General features: G+C 34.7%; 1 protein-coding gene across 1 annotated transcript in view; it reads left to right on the top strand.

The window, feature by feature from the left end:
* Positions 1 to 17,976, top strand: part of FSIP1 (fibrous sheath interacting protein 1) — a gene marked incomplete at its 3' end in the record, with an annotated part of 65,250 nt that overhangs the window by 4,940 nt on the left and 42,334 nt on the right. Inside the window, exons 6-10 of the mRNA XM_084207395.1 lie at positions 569 to 667; positions 3,568 to 3,659; positions 4,380 to 4,487; positions 7,846 to 8,010; positions 12,079 to 12,216. Coding sequence (XP_084063521.1) covers positions 569 to 667; positions 3,568 to 3,659; positions 4,380 to 4,487; positions 7,846 to 8,010; positions 12,079 to 12,216 — 602 coding nt within the window. The remainder of the gene's footprint in view (positions 1 to 568; positions 668 to 3,567; positions 3,660 to 4,379; positions 4,488 to 7,845; positions 8,011 to 12,078; positions 12,217 to 17,976) is intronic.

Here is a 17,976-nt window from a genome sequence, read left to right as displayed (position 1 = left end):
GTTTGGTTCTTTGCAATATGAGTCCTTTTCTCTAAGTGCTAAGTGTATAGACAGTGACTTACTGCTCTACCTGGTATTTCTAGTTGGGACATATAAATAGTTCAATTGATTTATTTTTTCCTTTGAGTAACTGAAACAACTAGGATGCTTGAACACTGTTTTTCTAGACTATGCCCTTGACCTAAGCTTCTTGGAAGTCTAATAATTCATGCACAGGCAGACACCAGCTGTGAAAACCTGGATGCCTTACTCTCATTCAGAGTTTTAGATGACTTGCCACATGGTGTCTGCAGAGGCATTTGAACTCAGGACCTTGGGCTATGTCTTTGAGAATGTGATAAATGGTCTTCCATGGGCAGTAGTTGTTAAAAACATGAACACAGCCATAAGAAACTGCATAAATATAACTCACACTTTACACTTTCCCCTTCTTTATTTCTTGAGAAATACAGTGCTTATGTCATTTATCCAAGTGAATTTCTTTACTTTCCAAGTGTTTGATACACATGATGCTAGATCTTCTTTAAATACATTTCAATTAAATTTTACTGGAAAAAATTCCTTACAGATCTCTCCCATGCTAAAGAAGATGAAATATGCACTTCAGCACTTCACATAAATGTGAATCCTGAAGATTCTAATTGCCATAAAGCCCAAGAAAACCAGGGTAAGCTTTATTAATGGTAGAGTTTGTATTTTTAGAAATGGCAAAATGACATGCACAATGGGAGGGTAATGAAGACTCAGCCTTTTTGGCAAGGCCAGTGAAATGGGAAAAAGCAAGGTTACTTACTGGAAGAGTGACAGTTTTTATCTTTTTTGCAAGTGAAAGAAGAGAACAGCTATGTGACTTATCTAAGACATTTTACTCAACATGCTAAGAAAATTTTTTACATTTGGGTTTAATGAGCCAGTTTTCTTTCATTTCAAAAGTAAGAGGTGTGTAAGTGATATATTGGAAAATATATCATTGATTCTTCATGGCAATTCTTTAAAAACTTATCTTTGCTGTTACTCTAAGGTATCTAAGCTTTTATTAGTAGGCTCATATTCAAGAAACTATCTGGAAATGGCAAGTGGTGCTGAATCTGACTGCAACTGCTCTGTATTTTTTTTTTGTTTTCAGCAGAAATCATACGGATTTGTGTCAAACATAAATCTTCAGACAACTTATTTTATGTTTTGCTATCCTGATTTTTGTAAAGTCAGCATTGCTTTTATGAAATAAGTACTTTCTGGCAAAACTCAACCACCTGCTGATTCTTTTAGGGACCATGTGTTATCATGCGTTGTACAGACATTTCAAATGCTGTTAGTGGTGTAGTGTGTCCATCATGTCAAAGTAAATGGAATTGTGCTTGTATCCCTCTATTCTTTTCCTATTTGCAATTCAAATTTGTGGGGTTAGTAACTTTTCACATGTGTTGTGATATAAGAATAATAGCTTCAACTGCCATTGCTATCAGCAGCAATTTTTATTTCTTTGTCAACTACCATTCTATGTAAACAGAAGGAATCTATCTTCCTGGTGACTGGCTAAGATGACAAAGATGCAATATAAGTGCATTCTTTAAGGCTGAAGCATCGATGGCAGCAATATCTCTGCAGTTTGTAGAATGTGACTGCATGTTTTAATTTTTGAACATGGAACTCAGCTTCTTTATCATTTTAGCACTTGTCTTAGTTCCCCAGTATGTGACCTTATCCTTGTGGGCTGAAGCTTTTAATTTCTCTCTCTTTCTACCATGTATTTTTATTCCTCCCTTAAAATAAAGCTTGGCCTCAGCTTCTTTCTCCAAAATTTCTGAGTTGTGCTGGAATGCCCTTGAATAACAATGGCAGGTTTCATTACCAGTATTCAATACAGCACTGACTTCTGAGCTTCCAGTACAGGCATGGTTGGGAGTTGCTATCACTTGCACTATTTTGAGATGTTCTGCACATTCCTACTTTGGGAATGCATGAAGCAGAGATCACTTACAGCTTGTGAGCAATATATATTGCTTCTAATGACTTTTACTATTTTTGCTGGAGGCTTTTCATGTGGTGTCTGAATAGCTAAGAATTACTGTTTTGGTTGCTTTTGGATTTCTGTGTCACAGCTGTCATAAAGGCAGACCAAGAACAAGAGGAGCTTGTGAAGAAGAATGTATGCATTAGTTTCATGCTGTTACTTCATCAGTCTGATCAAGATTTATACCAAATCTTTGAAATATGTGCCAAATCTACCAAAATGCATATGGAAAATTTGTTTAGCTGCAATCTCTCTTTTAATTACCCTTGGCAGTCTTCAGTGTATTCTTTGTCTCAGTGATCCATGTCTGTCCCTTCTTTCTTCAATATTCTGAGATGTTCTGTATGATAGCTCCCTCTCAAAAATGCTGTTCTACAGCCAAGTGAAAGATATACTTACTTTTAAGCTATATCTTGCATGTTATGTTGGTGTTTGTTGTGTTCTGCTCATTTCAGGATGCAACTTGTCATCTTTATATTGATGCTTACATGCTTACATGCTTTATATTGATTGCAATATGATCCATTTCCTTGACACATGATGTTGCCTGGTAATGGTAAAGAAGGCTTAGGATGCTTTCAGAAAACAGTTGTGCATTTGAACTGTGAGGGGTTTTCTTGGTCAGATCCAACACTTCAGTCCTTTAAAGTTTGTGTGTAAAGGATGCATGGAATTTATTTCATACCTTTGGGAGTTTGCTTTCATTCTATTCACTCTGAAAAAAAGTTATTTCCATATAGCCTGTCTTCTATTATCTAACATGTCAAGTTCATTTTTTTGTAGGGAAATAACCTGCTCAGTTTTCAAATTGCTGCTTTCCAGAAAAGCAAAAAGTTCCATGCCTGCTTTTGAAGTAGTTCTTGAAATTTAAAAGTTGATTATATTTGCTTAGACTTGTTATTTAATGTGACAAATATTTGCTGTTTGTAAAAGAATTGTTATTTTAAGCATGGTAAAAGTCTCTGAAAAACAGAATCATGCCTTTTTTTTTGGTCCTGGATTGTTGTTAGAAAATCATGTGTGTGTTTAATAAATTTACAGCTCTATGATGAGTTTTATTCTTTAACAATGTTTGTTTTATAAGCTGTGCTATAATAATATCAACTATATCATCTGTTTTTCAGCTGTTTTATTTAGAAAAATGTGCTTGATATGTCTCCAGATAATTCTGTGGTTTTCAAAAAAATTATTGTCTGGTTTTGTAATGATGAGAAAACTGCAACGATGATAGGGTTTAAAGGAATGCTGTGGCTTTTAAGGCCACCATGTTTAACATTTTTGAGGTCAGAAATCCAAAAGAATTTTAGCCTTTGTAACATTGAGTGATTTCATATAATAAAAAGTTGAAAATGAAATTAGATTTTGGCAATAGTATGTTTTAAATACAATAATACATAATACTGTTTACACAAATAATGAAAACATCATACAAAAAGTATCTATTGACTCTATCTATTTGCTAAAGATTTTAATGGGATTGGTGTTATTACAGTTCTTGTAGAATCAAAATAGGAATGATTTTAATGTAGCAACTTTTTTTCCTCAAACATCAGATTATCCAAGTGAATTAGAAACAGAAAAAACAGCAGAGAAAACACATAGCAAGAATAAAACCAGCCTGCATTTCATTAAAAAAAACATTGAGGTAAGCATTGAGGCATAAAACCAATAACATTTTCAAAATGTTAGCTAGGAATTAGTCGGTAAGTACTTTTGGAGGCAGTTTTCTCTTAAAATCAGGAACTTTAGAAGCTAATTAGGCATAAATGAAGAAATTACCTTTCTGTTAAAACTGCTGTTTATGGCAGAGTGCTGCATTAGGCAGTTCTCAACTTGGATGCTCATATTGGTTAGGATAATACTGCTTCTATGCATTTGATAAAAATACTGGAAACTGAATTGTTGTGTTTGTGCCTGGACATAGGTTTTTTTAAGGGCAACATCCTAAGACTTTTAAGAAATTTATTTACTGTTAAATGAACTTAACATTATTTACTGTTAACCTGATGCATAAATAAGGGATAGATGTACAGGTTGTTCATGTGTAGACTGGATGAGACCACATTTTGTCAGAAAATACATCCCTTGATTTTTTGGGGTTTTTTTTCCTGTGAAGACCTAGTAGGTATCATGATTTTTCATCCAATGAAAAATATTTACCTCCCCACTATGTCAAAGACTAAGATAAGATTATAAATTTATTATATGTAGGCTGCTATATTTTTCTGTCCAAGTGCTAATTTGTATTATTGTAATAAACAAGATTTGGCTGTTAATTTCATAGAGTTTAAAAGCTTTGTTTTGGAGGTGTTTGAGTTAGTGGAGTTCTTAAGCATGGGTTTTTTTCTTCTTGTAAATATTTCAGCTAGCAAGGGATTCAGGAAACCAATTTGTTATGCTTGAGGGAGAAAGGAAAAGGCTAACTGAACTACTGAAAGATACAGAAGATGAAACTGAATTGCAAGACCTTGAGGTATGACAAATTAATCTGTACCGTTCTGTTGTATTTGGCTTATTTTTACAGTAAATCTAAATTTGGTCTTAGTTCTACCATGAAATACCCTACTGAGATATGACAGAAAATATGGATAGATCCTGTTGAATTTGTCTCCAAAAATGAATTCTCACTGTTAATTCTCTTTGTTAATTTTACTAACATCAGAACCTAAAATAGAAGTTAGGCACAGGAGGAGGAAACCTTAGAACAACACTTGGAGAAAATTACCTTTTTTTTTTTTTTTTTTTTGCATAAAATGTGAAGTTGTGGAGTATCAATGTGAGTGGTTAGTGCTGTAGTCTCAGGGAGAAAGGCCAGCAACTACTTGCAAAAATCTCCCAACAACAATTTTTTGACAACTGATAAATGGACTTCAAAATGCAGTAACTGGGGAAATACACATTTATGAAGCTTGTGTGTCCATCTAGAAAGATAATGTGACATCTTTCTGTGGTTTCCAACCCAGTCTGTCTTAAAAGTACATAAAGTCTGCTTAAGCATTAGACTTCTATATAATTTAACATAATATAGTTAAACAATGCACAGTCTGTATACTTTAGTGAATAGCAGGAGCTGAAGTGAATAAAAATTATCCTCATGGAGAGTAAGAGAGTGATTGTCCCATTAATCACTGTTTCTAGGAGATGATCTTCAGTTTGATAAATGTCATCATTTAAAGATCTGGAGATGTTTTAAACAACCTTCTGTTAGTAAACATAGCTTTCTGACTTAGGGAATAGTGGCCTTTTAAAAATAATTTATTTTACTGATTGCAAAAGTATTCTCTCAAAATGTGTAGTTACTAGGTTTTCTTTTCTCTTTAAGCTAGTGTCTGTCATAGAATTTAGAGGCATTTATGCAGAGTAGCTAATGCAAATTCCAACTAACAGTATGGGGGTTATTTTGCTTCAATTGTCAAGGCATCAGGGCAATGGAAAAGTGTAACATTTGTCCATATTTTGTATTTGGCATATGTCACTATCATGCTGGTATGTATCTATAGAGATTTCATTGTTAATATTAGATATGAAGTAGATCATCTTACAGGACACGTGTGTTGCTGTATGTTCTTGATACCATGGAAAAGAATGGGAATTTGTGGGTTGCTCTAGTCTGTATTAGATCATTTCTTTGGAGAAAGCTCCTAACTCCCCTATCAAAGTAGAGTGAAAGAAAGGATAATAGTTACTTAGACCTGTCTAGTCTAGTGATGGATTGTTCCTCTCCCACATGTGAAGTTTTTTATGGGTGAGGCATTTCCTGTGGCTACTTTATAACAAAAATCATGAGGAAGTGATCAGCTAATGAATAATCTAGACAACTTCAAGCTGGCCCAGGTAACTATCCAGCTGATTGCCTCTTTCATCTTATTTAATTCTGACTTTTAAAAAGCTGGTGCAATCATATTGGCTGGAGTAATATTTTGGAGTCTGTCAATCAAGGCAGATCTGGTTCTGTTCTATGAATTCCTCTGTATGGTGTAATGTGGATTAGATAACCTCATTTGACTTATATTACTATATATGCCAAATATCCAGACAACATTTCTCACTTCTTGAAAGAATGTTTTATGAGTGTTTAAAATATTTTAGAAGTACACATATTCATGCTAATTTAATTGTCAAAGCTGAAGCTGCAGGGGTATAATTGTTTCAGATGTTCCACAGAAAGCACTGACCGTGCTGTTATAAAAGTATTGTTCTGAGTTAACACACAGGAAACATTGACAGGACAGAAGCTTATTTTCCAAACAAAACTATCCTGAAAATACAAAAGGCAATGTGTGAGTCCATTTCATCCTGAGTAAAATGACTGCTGGGGTAATTTGGATATTTGGAGTATGGGATACAGACACTGAGCTGTAGCTAATGAGCCCAGTTACATCTTACCGGACTCCTGTAGAGTCATTTCTGTGTTTTTGCTCTGTGATTTTCATTCTCTGATTAGGAGGTGGTTAACATGGCACAAATGTAGTACCATGCTGGATACTTATGTTTTTGTGGTCGCTGTCTCACCTGAACAGATGTCTCCACAGAGCTGGCAAGCATCTGAGACATTTGTGAGTGGCTATTCTGGAGTCAGCTCAGGTCTGGTCAGGCTCATTAGTTGTGTCTCATCATACTTGTATGAGAAAGCATTAGAACTGATTTTGTTTCACAAAAAGGATGACTTTCTTTTCTTCTATCCCTTTTTTTTTCATTTATTATGAAGATAATTTATGACACGTGTTTGGGGTATGCATCTTTTTTCTTTTTGCAACTAACATGCTTTAGGGTGATGGGGATGAACCACAAATGACCTCACAGCAGTGGTATTGTAATTGGAAGCTGATATTTCCTCCTCTTGTATGGGTGCAATTGCTTGAATAGCCAGAGGACTAATCTGGAAGCTGGAAACAAATGGTGGACATGAATTTCTTGCAAGGCAGATGTTAGAGTCTTAGGGCAAGGTGCTGTTCTGGTAGGAAAACGACAGGAATCTAGCAATGCATGCATGTTCTTCCATACATCCTTCCTCTTCTAAGGTCCTATCTACTGCTTCATTGTGGTCAGGACAGAGATGCAACCTGCTACTCTCATACTCAGTGGAGGGGGGTTGTGCAGTCTTGCTTGCCTGAGTGTGAGGCAGGGAGTGCCAAGCTGCTGTGGAGGACCTGCATCTGTGTGTGGGTATGAGCTCATTTGCTTGGCTTAAGTGGCCTATCTCACTCACCATGTGCAACTGTATGTAGTAGGAGTATATATTCACGTGTTATTCAGGTGTTAGCTGCTATCAAGAGGGTAAAGTCATGTAAATCATGATCAGGAAAAGAACTCTCTGCTTTGTGTCTCTCCCAGGGTTTCTGTGATAACACATAGGGGCTCTAGAAGGATGGCAGCTGCTGACCTCAGAGCAGTTCCTTTGATTTCCTATGAATGCCTTGTTTTCTTCTTCGGTGGTACCTTGAAAGCATCACATCTCCGTTTGAGATTTGGCTCCAGGTGGTTTCTGCTGAAGTATCAACCTCTGCAGTTTCATTACAAACCAAGTTTTGGTTAAGTTTTCTCACTTTTTGGCTCCTTTATCAGATGGAAAGTGGTTGTCCATTTAAGTTGCTCCTTGGTTATATTTAAAAGTGATGAATGTATGAATGTTTCTACTTGTTCTGTCCATAGCTGCTCTTTAGTGTGCTAGGGACATGAATATTAGGAGATTTCAGCTGTATACTGGATGAAAATATACAGTTTACTATTATGTATGGTGTATCTGAAAAATAAATACACTTCATATGCAACTGCCCTTAAAGTCTGTTTCTTTTGCAAATGAAGCTTAAGTATTTCTGTACTTCCAACAGGAGAATATTCCTGTCTGGCAGGCACCAGGAGAAGGGTACACACCTGAACTGATGGAATTTCATCTCCTGAATGAGATAGACATTAAGCTTCAACGGCTACTCTCTGATGGGAGGTTTCCTGCTCTTTCCAGCTCTAGCTCAAAAAGTCCAGGCCAGATATGTCAGGTAGGTTACAGATCAGAGCTTGTCTGCAGATATTTTATTTGAAGCGTGTGTTGAGATCAATGCTGCATATGGCTAGATTTGTATCTTTTGCACTTTTCTTTAGGATCATCTATTTATTCATAAAGTGTATGTGTTAAGGAGTGAAGTGAGAAATTTTAGCTGTAGAAAACAATGGAAAAATAATTTGTTGCTAATTTGAGTCACATGTAATTCAAGAACTGACTTGTTTTTAAGAGTTGTTGATTCCACACTTCCAAGATACATTTTCAGAAGTTGGTAACTCCTACGTTTTTATCTGCATGAAGGTGTTTTTTTCAGCATAGTAACAAATTATCCATTACAGTTTACTTTTGGGAATTAGAATTAAGTTTCTTCTTATCTCAGGATACCAAAAGTGCCTGTTCACTTATGATCTGAAGGATAAGGCAATGACTGATAAGGAATGTTAAAGACTGTAGAAGATAGATTGAAATTGTATGTCCCTTGTTTTTAATGGCCTTTGTCTTTTTGCCTTGCCTGCAATATTGAGATTTGAAGATTAAGAATCAAGGTCTCAGCCTTGAGGAATGATTGTTTGAATTTTGTACTTAGAAGACTCCAATTTATCCCATGCCCTGGTACTGTTGCCTCTACTATAATGGGGTTTAAACCAAAATCACAGAATCACACAGAATCACAGAATTTTTAGGTTGGAAGAGACCTTTAAGATCATCGAGTCCAACCCATGTTCTAACACCTCAACTAAAAACCCCTAATTCTTATTTTTCATTTATTTGCACAAAGCTTATATACTTATGTAATATTTTCGTTTTATGGCCAGAACTGATGTATCAGAGAATATCTGTAAAAATGTTCATTCACAAAACTGTTTTCAGTTACCAGGGTATGAGAAACATCTCTTTGAAAGGCTAAAATACCTGTGGGTTTGGTTTCTTTCTCCTTTTGTAAGGGCACTTTAATGTCATTTTTATTGGCTTCTTTCTGAACGTGAGGTTTTGTTTTACCTGTAGCAGTATTTTCTGGAGCTCAGTTCCATAGAGTCACATTTTCATGTTGATCATTTACCAGCTGGGATCTACTATGTGAAAAAGAGGGAGCCCTTGTGGGTAATCACATAACAAATGCAGTTGTTACCCTGAGCTTCCCAGTGATTGCCTGATTTTGTGTTCAGTGTTGCAAGACATCAGCTTGAAGTTAATGTGACTTCCCTGTGATAATGAATGCTCTGTTTGGAAATGTTTGTCCAAGTTATTGTTGTTGCTTCCTTTCAGGTAATAGCCCAGAAAAATTTGAATAGAAACTTGCATTTAGGTGTATGCTAATTAAAGAGTAATGTATTATCATTTTTGAGTAATAATAAACCTAACAACCAAAACCAGGTAGCTGATTCCTTGTTACCTTTCATTAGTGAAAAGCAGTACCCTTCAGTTTTGTTTTGCAGCATGTAAAAAGCTTTTAGACATTGTAGTTCTATGATTATAATTTAGAATTAGCTTAGAGTTGCATATGATGAAGCTGCACATTCTTTTCTTCCAAGAATTGTGTTAGATGTAGCTTCCAAAATGCAGACACTTAATCACTGTTGCCTCAGTGGGAGATGTCCTTTTTGTCACTGATGGATACTTTGCCAGGATACAAGAACTATTCTCTCACTCTGAAGTCTTTAATAATGGGCTTCAATTATCCTGCAATACCATGGCTGAGCTGTAACAGAGGAGCAGACATGTTCATCTTTTTGTGCAAGGAGTCCAGCAGGATTAAGAATGCTTTTCCATGACTAATGTTCTCTTTTGCATGGAAATGGTTCTCCTCAAAACTGCATTTCTCTCCGAAATGTTTCTTTGCTCTGGTGCCAAATCAACTAAATATTTAAAAATGTTTCTGTCTTACTTAATATTTTTTGGGAAGAATAAATTTAGTTGAATTTAATCCTGAAAGAAACAGGAAAATGATAGGCTGAAGAATATAAAGTGTAAGACCGTGTGTGATGAGTACTAGCTTGAAAAACTACCTGAAAACTAAAGCAAATGAACATGGTATTTAAAGAAACAATAATATCTGTAGGCTGGATTGTCTTAAAGATAATGTGTATTTCCATGAGGAGTTCTTTCATAACTGATTGAGGTTTTTTCTAGTCAGGAAAATATTCCCTTTTTCTATTATAGAAGAGATCTACAGTTAGTAGTTTAAGATTAGGTAAATACTCAAAATTCAGAAGATACACTAATTTTTTCAATTAATGATGTCCTTGATAGCCTATGCTCTATGCCTATGCTTTGCCGAAACAGATGAATTTCACAGATGATATCTGTTTCAGAGCATGGTTAGAAGCAGGTTAATAAACTGATCAGCCAGTTTATGCCTCAAGATGATTGTATGACCCCAATATGCTTAATTAGGTGGGATTTTGTTATTATTTATTTATAAAAATTTGGAGGAGAGGGAACGCAACAAATAATTATAGATATTTGAAGTGCTGCGTATTTCTCTTTGGCATTATGTTTGTTACAGCTTTGGCTCTTAGCATTTGTATTTTCCCTTGTGTAAAATGTTTACCAGTTTTATTTTCTACAGATCTAAAAATATGAAAGACAAAATAATCTTGAATGGACTTCTCTACTATGTACATGTGCTTTAGAATTGAAAGAAGACTTATTCTGAAGTGTGCGAAACATTGACAATAAAATGTTTTCCTTGATATAATACTTTATACATTTATTTCATGATATCTTGAGAAGAATGTTAAAAAATTAGCAAGTGGAGAAAAGCCTTGACTTATGTTGTGTGAGTTTCTATCAGTTACTATTCTGGGATGAGAGAAGTGAGGCTGTAAGAACTACTTATGAGAAAGCAGCAGCTTAATTCTCCAGAGTGGTCAAATATCAAATAGATTATTATGAATAATTTTGAAAGCAATACAGAATGAAGCAGAAAATATGATTGTTACAGAAAAACTTATTTTAACAATTAAAAATAAGTAAAAATAAGTGAAAAGTTTTGATTTTATATTTACAATCAGTAATAGTTGGCAGTAGCACAATGACAGTAAATTTATCTTCAATAAACTTATTTTGATTTAAATGTCAGAACTCATAGATTTGTTTGATGTTTAGAGAAAGTTGTTTAGAGATAGAGTTTTTTGTATATTGTAGCTGAGGAATTTACTGTTGAATGTTGAATTGTGAAAGTTGTTTTTCTTTCCAATTAGTCATGCTACTTGGAATTATTTTCCTTGTGTGTCTATTAAAATTTCTCGAGCTGCTTCTGAAAGTAAGAATGAATACTTTTTTATTCTATGGCTGCTCATGTCCCTTTGGGTTGAATTGATTATCAAAATAGGGGAAGGTTTTTTGCTTAGGCTTTTTACCTTTGCTGCTATTGGATTTTTCTATAGAATCTATGGTTTGCAAGAGAAAGCTCTGGATTTTTTTTCTGGATGCAGCATAACTTTGCAGTTCTGCCAATACTTTCATTCTCAATGAACTGAATTGCATGTCATACTGAAACCTGATTGTATTTGGGACTGATGCAAACTTCAGAATCTAGTCCAAACCTACTGAAGGGTGTGAGGATGTGTAACCCAAATCTTTAATAAAGGCTGGGCAATTAACTCCAACTTACAGAGAGAGGGTTTTTCCTCGTGTACCATGATACCTAGTAAAAAAAAGATGTCATTTTGGCTCAATTTTTTCCTTTTCCTTCTGGCATGATTCTGATCCTAGTATGGTTAAGAGGAGAAAACTTTGAACCAGTCATTCAGTCACCCCTATTGTCAGAGCACTTTTATTGCTGTAGTAGAAATTAAGCATCCAGGTTTTAGATCTGGAGACTAAGAAATTCCTCTTAAAATGCAAGGGGTAAGAATTATTTTATTGAAATATGTTTTGCCTGATATTTAGCTATTGTATTTGAAAATATACATAATGAAAACTATGCATTTGCAGAATTTGACATTGATGTGTTATTCTAAGCATTTCACTATTTTCTTAGTAGAAAGCAGAAGAGCCCTCATCTGTCTGTGAAGCAATATAAAGTTACGTGGTTAACTTCTGTCAACTGTTTTCTCAGGAGCCTCTGCCTTATCCAGGCAGAATCCTAGAAACAATTCCAGGTGAAAAGGTTCTGCGGGACAATAAGGAAAAGCGTGATCAACAGAACCGTCTGAAAGAAATAGATTATCAGCTGGAATCCCTAGAGAGAAGGCTTGTAAGTTTCCTATTTTTGTCATATTTTTCTTCCCTCAGTCTGGGAACACTGGAGTTTATAATTCCTTGTGTCTTTAAATAAAATCAAGTTTTTTAACCTTATGTAAATTTCTGAAGGAATCCCCCAAGAAATATGCAGGCAAAAGCCTCAAATAATTATTCTTAGTCTGGGGAAATCTTTTTTTTTTTTCAGTTGCAATGCATACTTATCTTTAATATAGGATCTTTCAAAGTCAAAGACATTATCCTCGTCTCTTCTTCCTCAGGATTGCATAGCATAAATAATGCATCCTAAAAGGATTTTTTAATGGCTCATGTACTTCAGTGTTCTTTAAAGGACCAGGTCTGATGAGAATATTGTATATACTAAGTTATTGTGGTAATCTTTCTTTATTATCACTAAATTGAAAGAAAAATAGCATTTTATGTCTGTGCACTGTAGAAATTTATTTTTTGTGTATAGCTGATTTTAGAGTTTTTCACTTAGTAAGAAAAACATGAATATCTAAGTTTGTTGTCACTGATCAAAGACCCATGTAGCCCACCTTTTTCTCTTGGAGGTCTTTATTCAGCAGGAGGCTTACTCTCCACAATAATCAGAGTTAGGAAAAGTATTGTTCCTGTCATCACTTATCACCGTCAAAGAGGGATTTCCAATGCAGGTCAAAAGCTTTGTGATTCAGGTGGCAGCATAACCACAGTGGTATAATGTCAATTACTTATGGCACCATTGCTGTAGTTGCACAAGCTCCAGCTACTCAACATAAGCAAGGTTTGTTCTGGCAGTGCTGGAGTATACATGAAGTATGGGAACAAAGACTTTTCAGACAAGGAAACAGTGATTGTTTTAGAGGCTGTTCACTTGGGTGTGTGTGACTACAGTAAGGAAGCATATTTAATTCTTATTTATTCACAGTTCCAAAACAATAGTAGAACTTCATTTTAATACACTATTATGTTGTATTAAACAGTTAAAAGAGAGAGGCAAATAAATAGGGAAAATCTGTGAGCTTTAGTATATTGAGTAGGTTAATGGGTAATCAGATAAAGTAAGTCTGCATATTGTAATATTTTTCTACCCATTGACCTTTATATCACTTTTTGTTGCTACTGACCTTGCTCATGAGGCAAGCACAATCTGAGGAAGTGTGTCTGGGGATTGCATGATAGTCTGCAGCAGGCCTGGGAAATGCAGTGGGCTGCTGACTCATTCAAATATTTTGTTTATAAATGGGTCAGTTCCAAAACTTGTTTGGGTTATAACAGTTTTGTTTGGTATCACATTACATGCAGACTCTTGCAATGCACCACCCATTTTTCCTTGACTGGATTGTGTGTATTTAAAATTCCAAATTGATAGACTAATGCAAATTTACATTGTTTATAAATACAGAATGTCACCTGCACCAATGTGTAGCATTGCTGTCTGCTATGCAGCACCTGGCAGGGCTTCCTTAGGGGGGACACACACTGTCTTCTGATCATTACTGCTCTGTAGCATGACTGAGATCATGGCATGTGGATGTCAACTATGTGAGTAGTAGGTCCTCTGTGAGATACTTCATTTGTCAGTGAAGGTAAAGTGTTCAGGTCTGAATGCAAGTAGGTTTTTCCTTCTAACAGTAAAGTTAAGTATATAGAAAGGATACACTTTCTTGAGTGAAAAAAGAACAGCCTTAAAAAAAGAGTGCTTTTTTTTTCTTTTTAATGAGACACACATAATTGATTTTTTTTCCCTTAAATCAGATATCTTATATGCAGTTCTGTTTGGACCTTGTTTCTATACCAAAGTAATATTTTGGCAAATCTGGTCTCTACCAAGACACTGCATGATGAAAAACTAAACTGAAAGCTTGGGTTGAGGAAGGGAGTCCTTAGACTGCATGTTTCCAGAATAATTTAATGATTTCTGGAAATACTGGTTTTTATTCAATAGGTGGCACTCTTCACTGTGTCAGAAGAGGAATGCCTAGGCATGGTTCTGGGGATATTTTGGCTGGTAATATAGTGAGTTGTCATTTCTGCTTTATAAAATGCAAGTTGTGAGAGATTTGCCTCTTACCTGTGGCAAGAGCCCATGTGTGCAGCTTTTAGCATAGTTATTTTTCTACTTTTTAAAAAAAATTTGGTATTTAAAATCCATGCTTTTAAAATTCACATTGCATTTCAATTTCTCCTTTAGTCTTTCCTAAACCACTGTAATTTGCTATGTAAAATTATAAACAAATTCTCTGCTCTGAGTAGAGGAGCTGATTTGCCAGCCGTTAGGACTGTTATTTTGATAGTTGTATAATACAGTATTTTACAAACATAGTATCTGAAGGAATTTATGTTAAAATGTATTTTGAAAAGTCCCTTGGACAAAATATTTTTGGTTTTCACTTCCTAAGTAGAAATTATGACTAGTTTATCTAAACAGAATTTGGCTTTGTGTGTTAGGACGTTACTTGCAGTAGGTATAAAGGTAACTCTGTTAGCTTTTCTTGGTATGTATGGTAGAATGCTGTATTTCTTCACTACTGTAAAATGGATTGTTTAAATTTATTTGTATAATGGTAATGACCTTCTCTTCAAGGGGAATGAATACATTAATCATATTTCTGGAGGAGGCTATTTAGTAGGTGCTGGCTTCTGAAATAATAACATTTATGGATTCCTCCACTACAGTTAACCTCATATATGCTGTAAGACTTCATAGTCTCAGCTAAATCTGGGAGTAAACTCACAAAAAAAAGCCAGAAGATAAAACCTTAATCTAATTTACATTTGATATAAACACATCAAATCTGCTAAATATTGCACTTAAATTAGTGAAACTAAGGGCTTTGGAATCTGAGTTCCTCCTTTACTTTGAAAAAAATTGTCCCTGGTGAATTAATATACCAAAGAAGGTATTGTATGCATTGTTGAAATGCATTGTGAAATCTCAATCCAACTGAAATGTATCTGTACTGTGGTATCTGGGCCCTTGCTGAATTTCTTTTAGGTTTCAGTTTGACCTTAGTTCACTTGTTCTTCATTTGAAACCATGTCTGACTCTCTCCGCATTCTTTCATCTTTCAGTTTCCTGGAAACCACTGAGCTTATCTTTGTTTTGTGGATTGCATTGTTAACTGCTGCTTCAAAAAAATACCCAGTTCAGCTGCCAAATGCGTGTTGCTGAGCATTAATGAAAAGAATTTTATATAGAAAGAATAATACATGTAGTTATTTTTCAATTGTGGCTTTGTCTGCTTGGCCGTTTGTGATAATCCAGTGGCACATTTGATGATGTGTTGAATTTCTTCATGGCAGACAGCAGATTTAAATGCACATCAAAGCAAGCCATTATGTAAGATAGATTCACCTTTGCTGCCTGTATTTGTGTTGATTTCTAATATATTACGCTGGAAGCTGATTAATTCCTGCCAAAAGCCTACCTACACATCTCTTTTTGGGTTTTGGTTAAATATATAAAGTCAGAAATACTTCAAATGTATATTGAATATGTATGCATGTCATAGTGTGTATCTGCACATATAAGTGTAAATACCAATTATCTCTTGGCACAACCAAGATACTGATACCTACTTGAAAAAAGGTGTCCTCCTACTTCTAGTAGGTACTTTTAAAACAGAAGCTAGATATATTTACCAAAGTCTTAAATTTAAATTTATCAGATGTCTGTACACCTCTAGGAATCATTTTTTTCCACGTTCATGCAATCTCATGGCCAAATGCATTGTGTGATTGTTAATTATTAAGGAGGTTTTTTTTTTTAATGCAAAGTAGTATTAGGAAAATATACACTTGGTTATTGGAATAGCTAAAATTTGCAGAAAGGTATGCAGCTGGGGAGGATGATGAAGAACAAAAATAATAAATGTGACGATGCTTTTGGGAGCTTTGATTACCTGTAGAAGCTTGCTCCAAAAAGCATAATTCTTATCTTTTTTATGCAAAATAAAGTATATCTGTGGGAAAATCTCAAGATAAAAGTAATTGTTGTTTGGTCCGGGAGAAGGTCTTACATCATGTGCATCATTTACTGTTCATAAAGGTGATGATGAGGTTTGTTGTTACACATAGTCTTGTTCTAGTTTTAGCCCTTGTACTGATTGAATTCAGTATACCTGATCCTGAGTCTGTATTAGGCAGCTTCCAGAAAAAAAGAATAATTTCTTCCTAACCTCTGCCACAGTTCCTTTCTTTCCTTCTAAAGGGAAGAGAGTAACATAAAGCCCTACCACATATCTGGAAGGTAATTTGTCAACCAGACAATACTGTAATATGTTGTTGTATCACAGTCTCTCCAGAAATTAGCAAACACTTTTGAACACAGAAACACTATTCTGTGCATTGATAGTCATTGTAGAATATAGCAGATAAATAGCAAATATCTCTATTTTAATTCATATGGTATCATGTGGTGTCTGGTTTCTAAATAAGCATGGTTTTGTCCATAAAAGTAGAAATTGCTGAATAAAACATTTTCATAAGACATTGCACCAAATAAAGGGGAAAAGGACAGCCTATCTAAATAAAGTTGAGATATGCCACTCTCTATATTATTTCTTCAAAAAGTATCTATCAGGTGCTAAAGTTGCTTGTCAAGCTGTTGTCGAGCTTCAAGCAAATCTTGTTTATTCAGGTTTTACGAGACTTCATTCTAATTATGTGTTTGTACAGAGATGTTTCAGGGTGAAATGTGGTAGCATTTTCACCTGGGAAAATATCAGTGTGAAAATCTTATTTTCTTCATTTAACAGCTATTACACACTAGAAGAGAGCAATAAAATTAATTGTAGATTGACAAAATGTAAACATTTCACTCATGATTAAATAAATTTAATAGTGTTTTCCTCTATACTGTGGATAAGAATGAAGTGGCTGCTTAAAGGATTTGTAAAAAATATTTTAAAATTACATGTTGCACTAAGATTTAATAAAATGAAATCATTTTGTACGCATGTTGAATTTTAAAAACTAAATTATATTAAAATATTGATCAGTTAAACCCTTAATAATGCTTTTAGTTTATATGGAAAAGAAAGATAATATTTATGTAAATGACTGTAAAGTTGAACTGCATCAATATGATGGTGTGGAGTAATATTGCCAGCTGCATCATAAGTATTAGTTATGTGTTGATACTCTATGTGAGAAATCATTGCTGGGATTTGATGTCTGTAATGGGACCTGTTTTAAATATAATGGACTTCTAGGTAATAATGATAAAATTTTCTGTCAATTCAATGTACTGATCATCCCTCTTCCAAAATGTAATTGCCAGTTAAGGTAACAACTCTGCTGTTTTACAACTTTGCTATATTGTGGTGTTTGCAATCTTAAAATAACAAAGCATCTTTGACTACTCACCCATCTCTAAATTCATGTAGTGTTACTTATAGTTATTGTTTGATCTCCTCCCATTTTATATCTCTAACATGGCTTAAGTGTAACTACACTGCTTTCTTGATTTTGTTTATTTAACACCATCAAACAGATTATTATTGGAAATGTGCTTTTTCTTAGACAATGAAAGACTCCATGAAAACTGTCTTGCTTCTGTGCTCTTGTGTTACTTATTCAGTATATCTTTGTCACACTGCTGTCCTCTTTGGCTTCAACAGTGTTGTTGTATTTGTCTATTACTTTTTTTACTATGTCATCAATTTTTCTGCCTCCTGACTTCTCTTATCATCTCCAACCTGGGTCCTATATATGTACTTTTAATGATCTTTTTCATTCCTTCTAAACTCCCCTTTCCACTGGTCATCCT

This window comes from Fringilla coelebs, assembly GCF_963513975.1.
Source record: "Fringilla coelebs genome assembly, chromosome: 6".
Taxonomy (NCBI): Eukaryota; Metazoa; Chordata; class Aves; order Passeriformes; family Fringillidae; genus Fringilla; species Fringilla coelebs.
The sequence above is the reverse complement of the archived record's forward strand: the minus strand, read 5'-3'. Positions and strand labels throughout refer to the sequence as shown.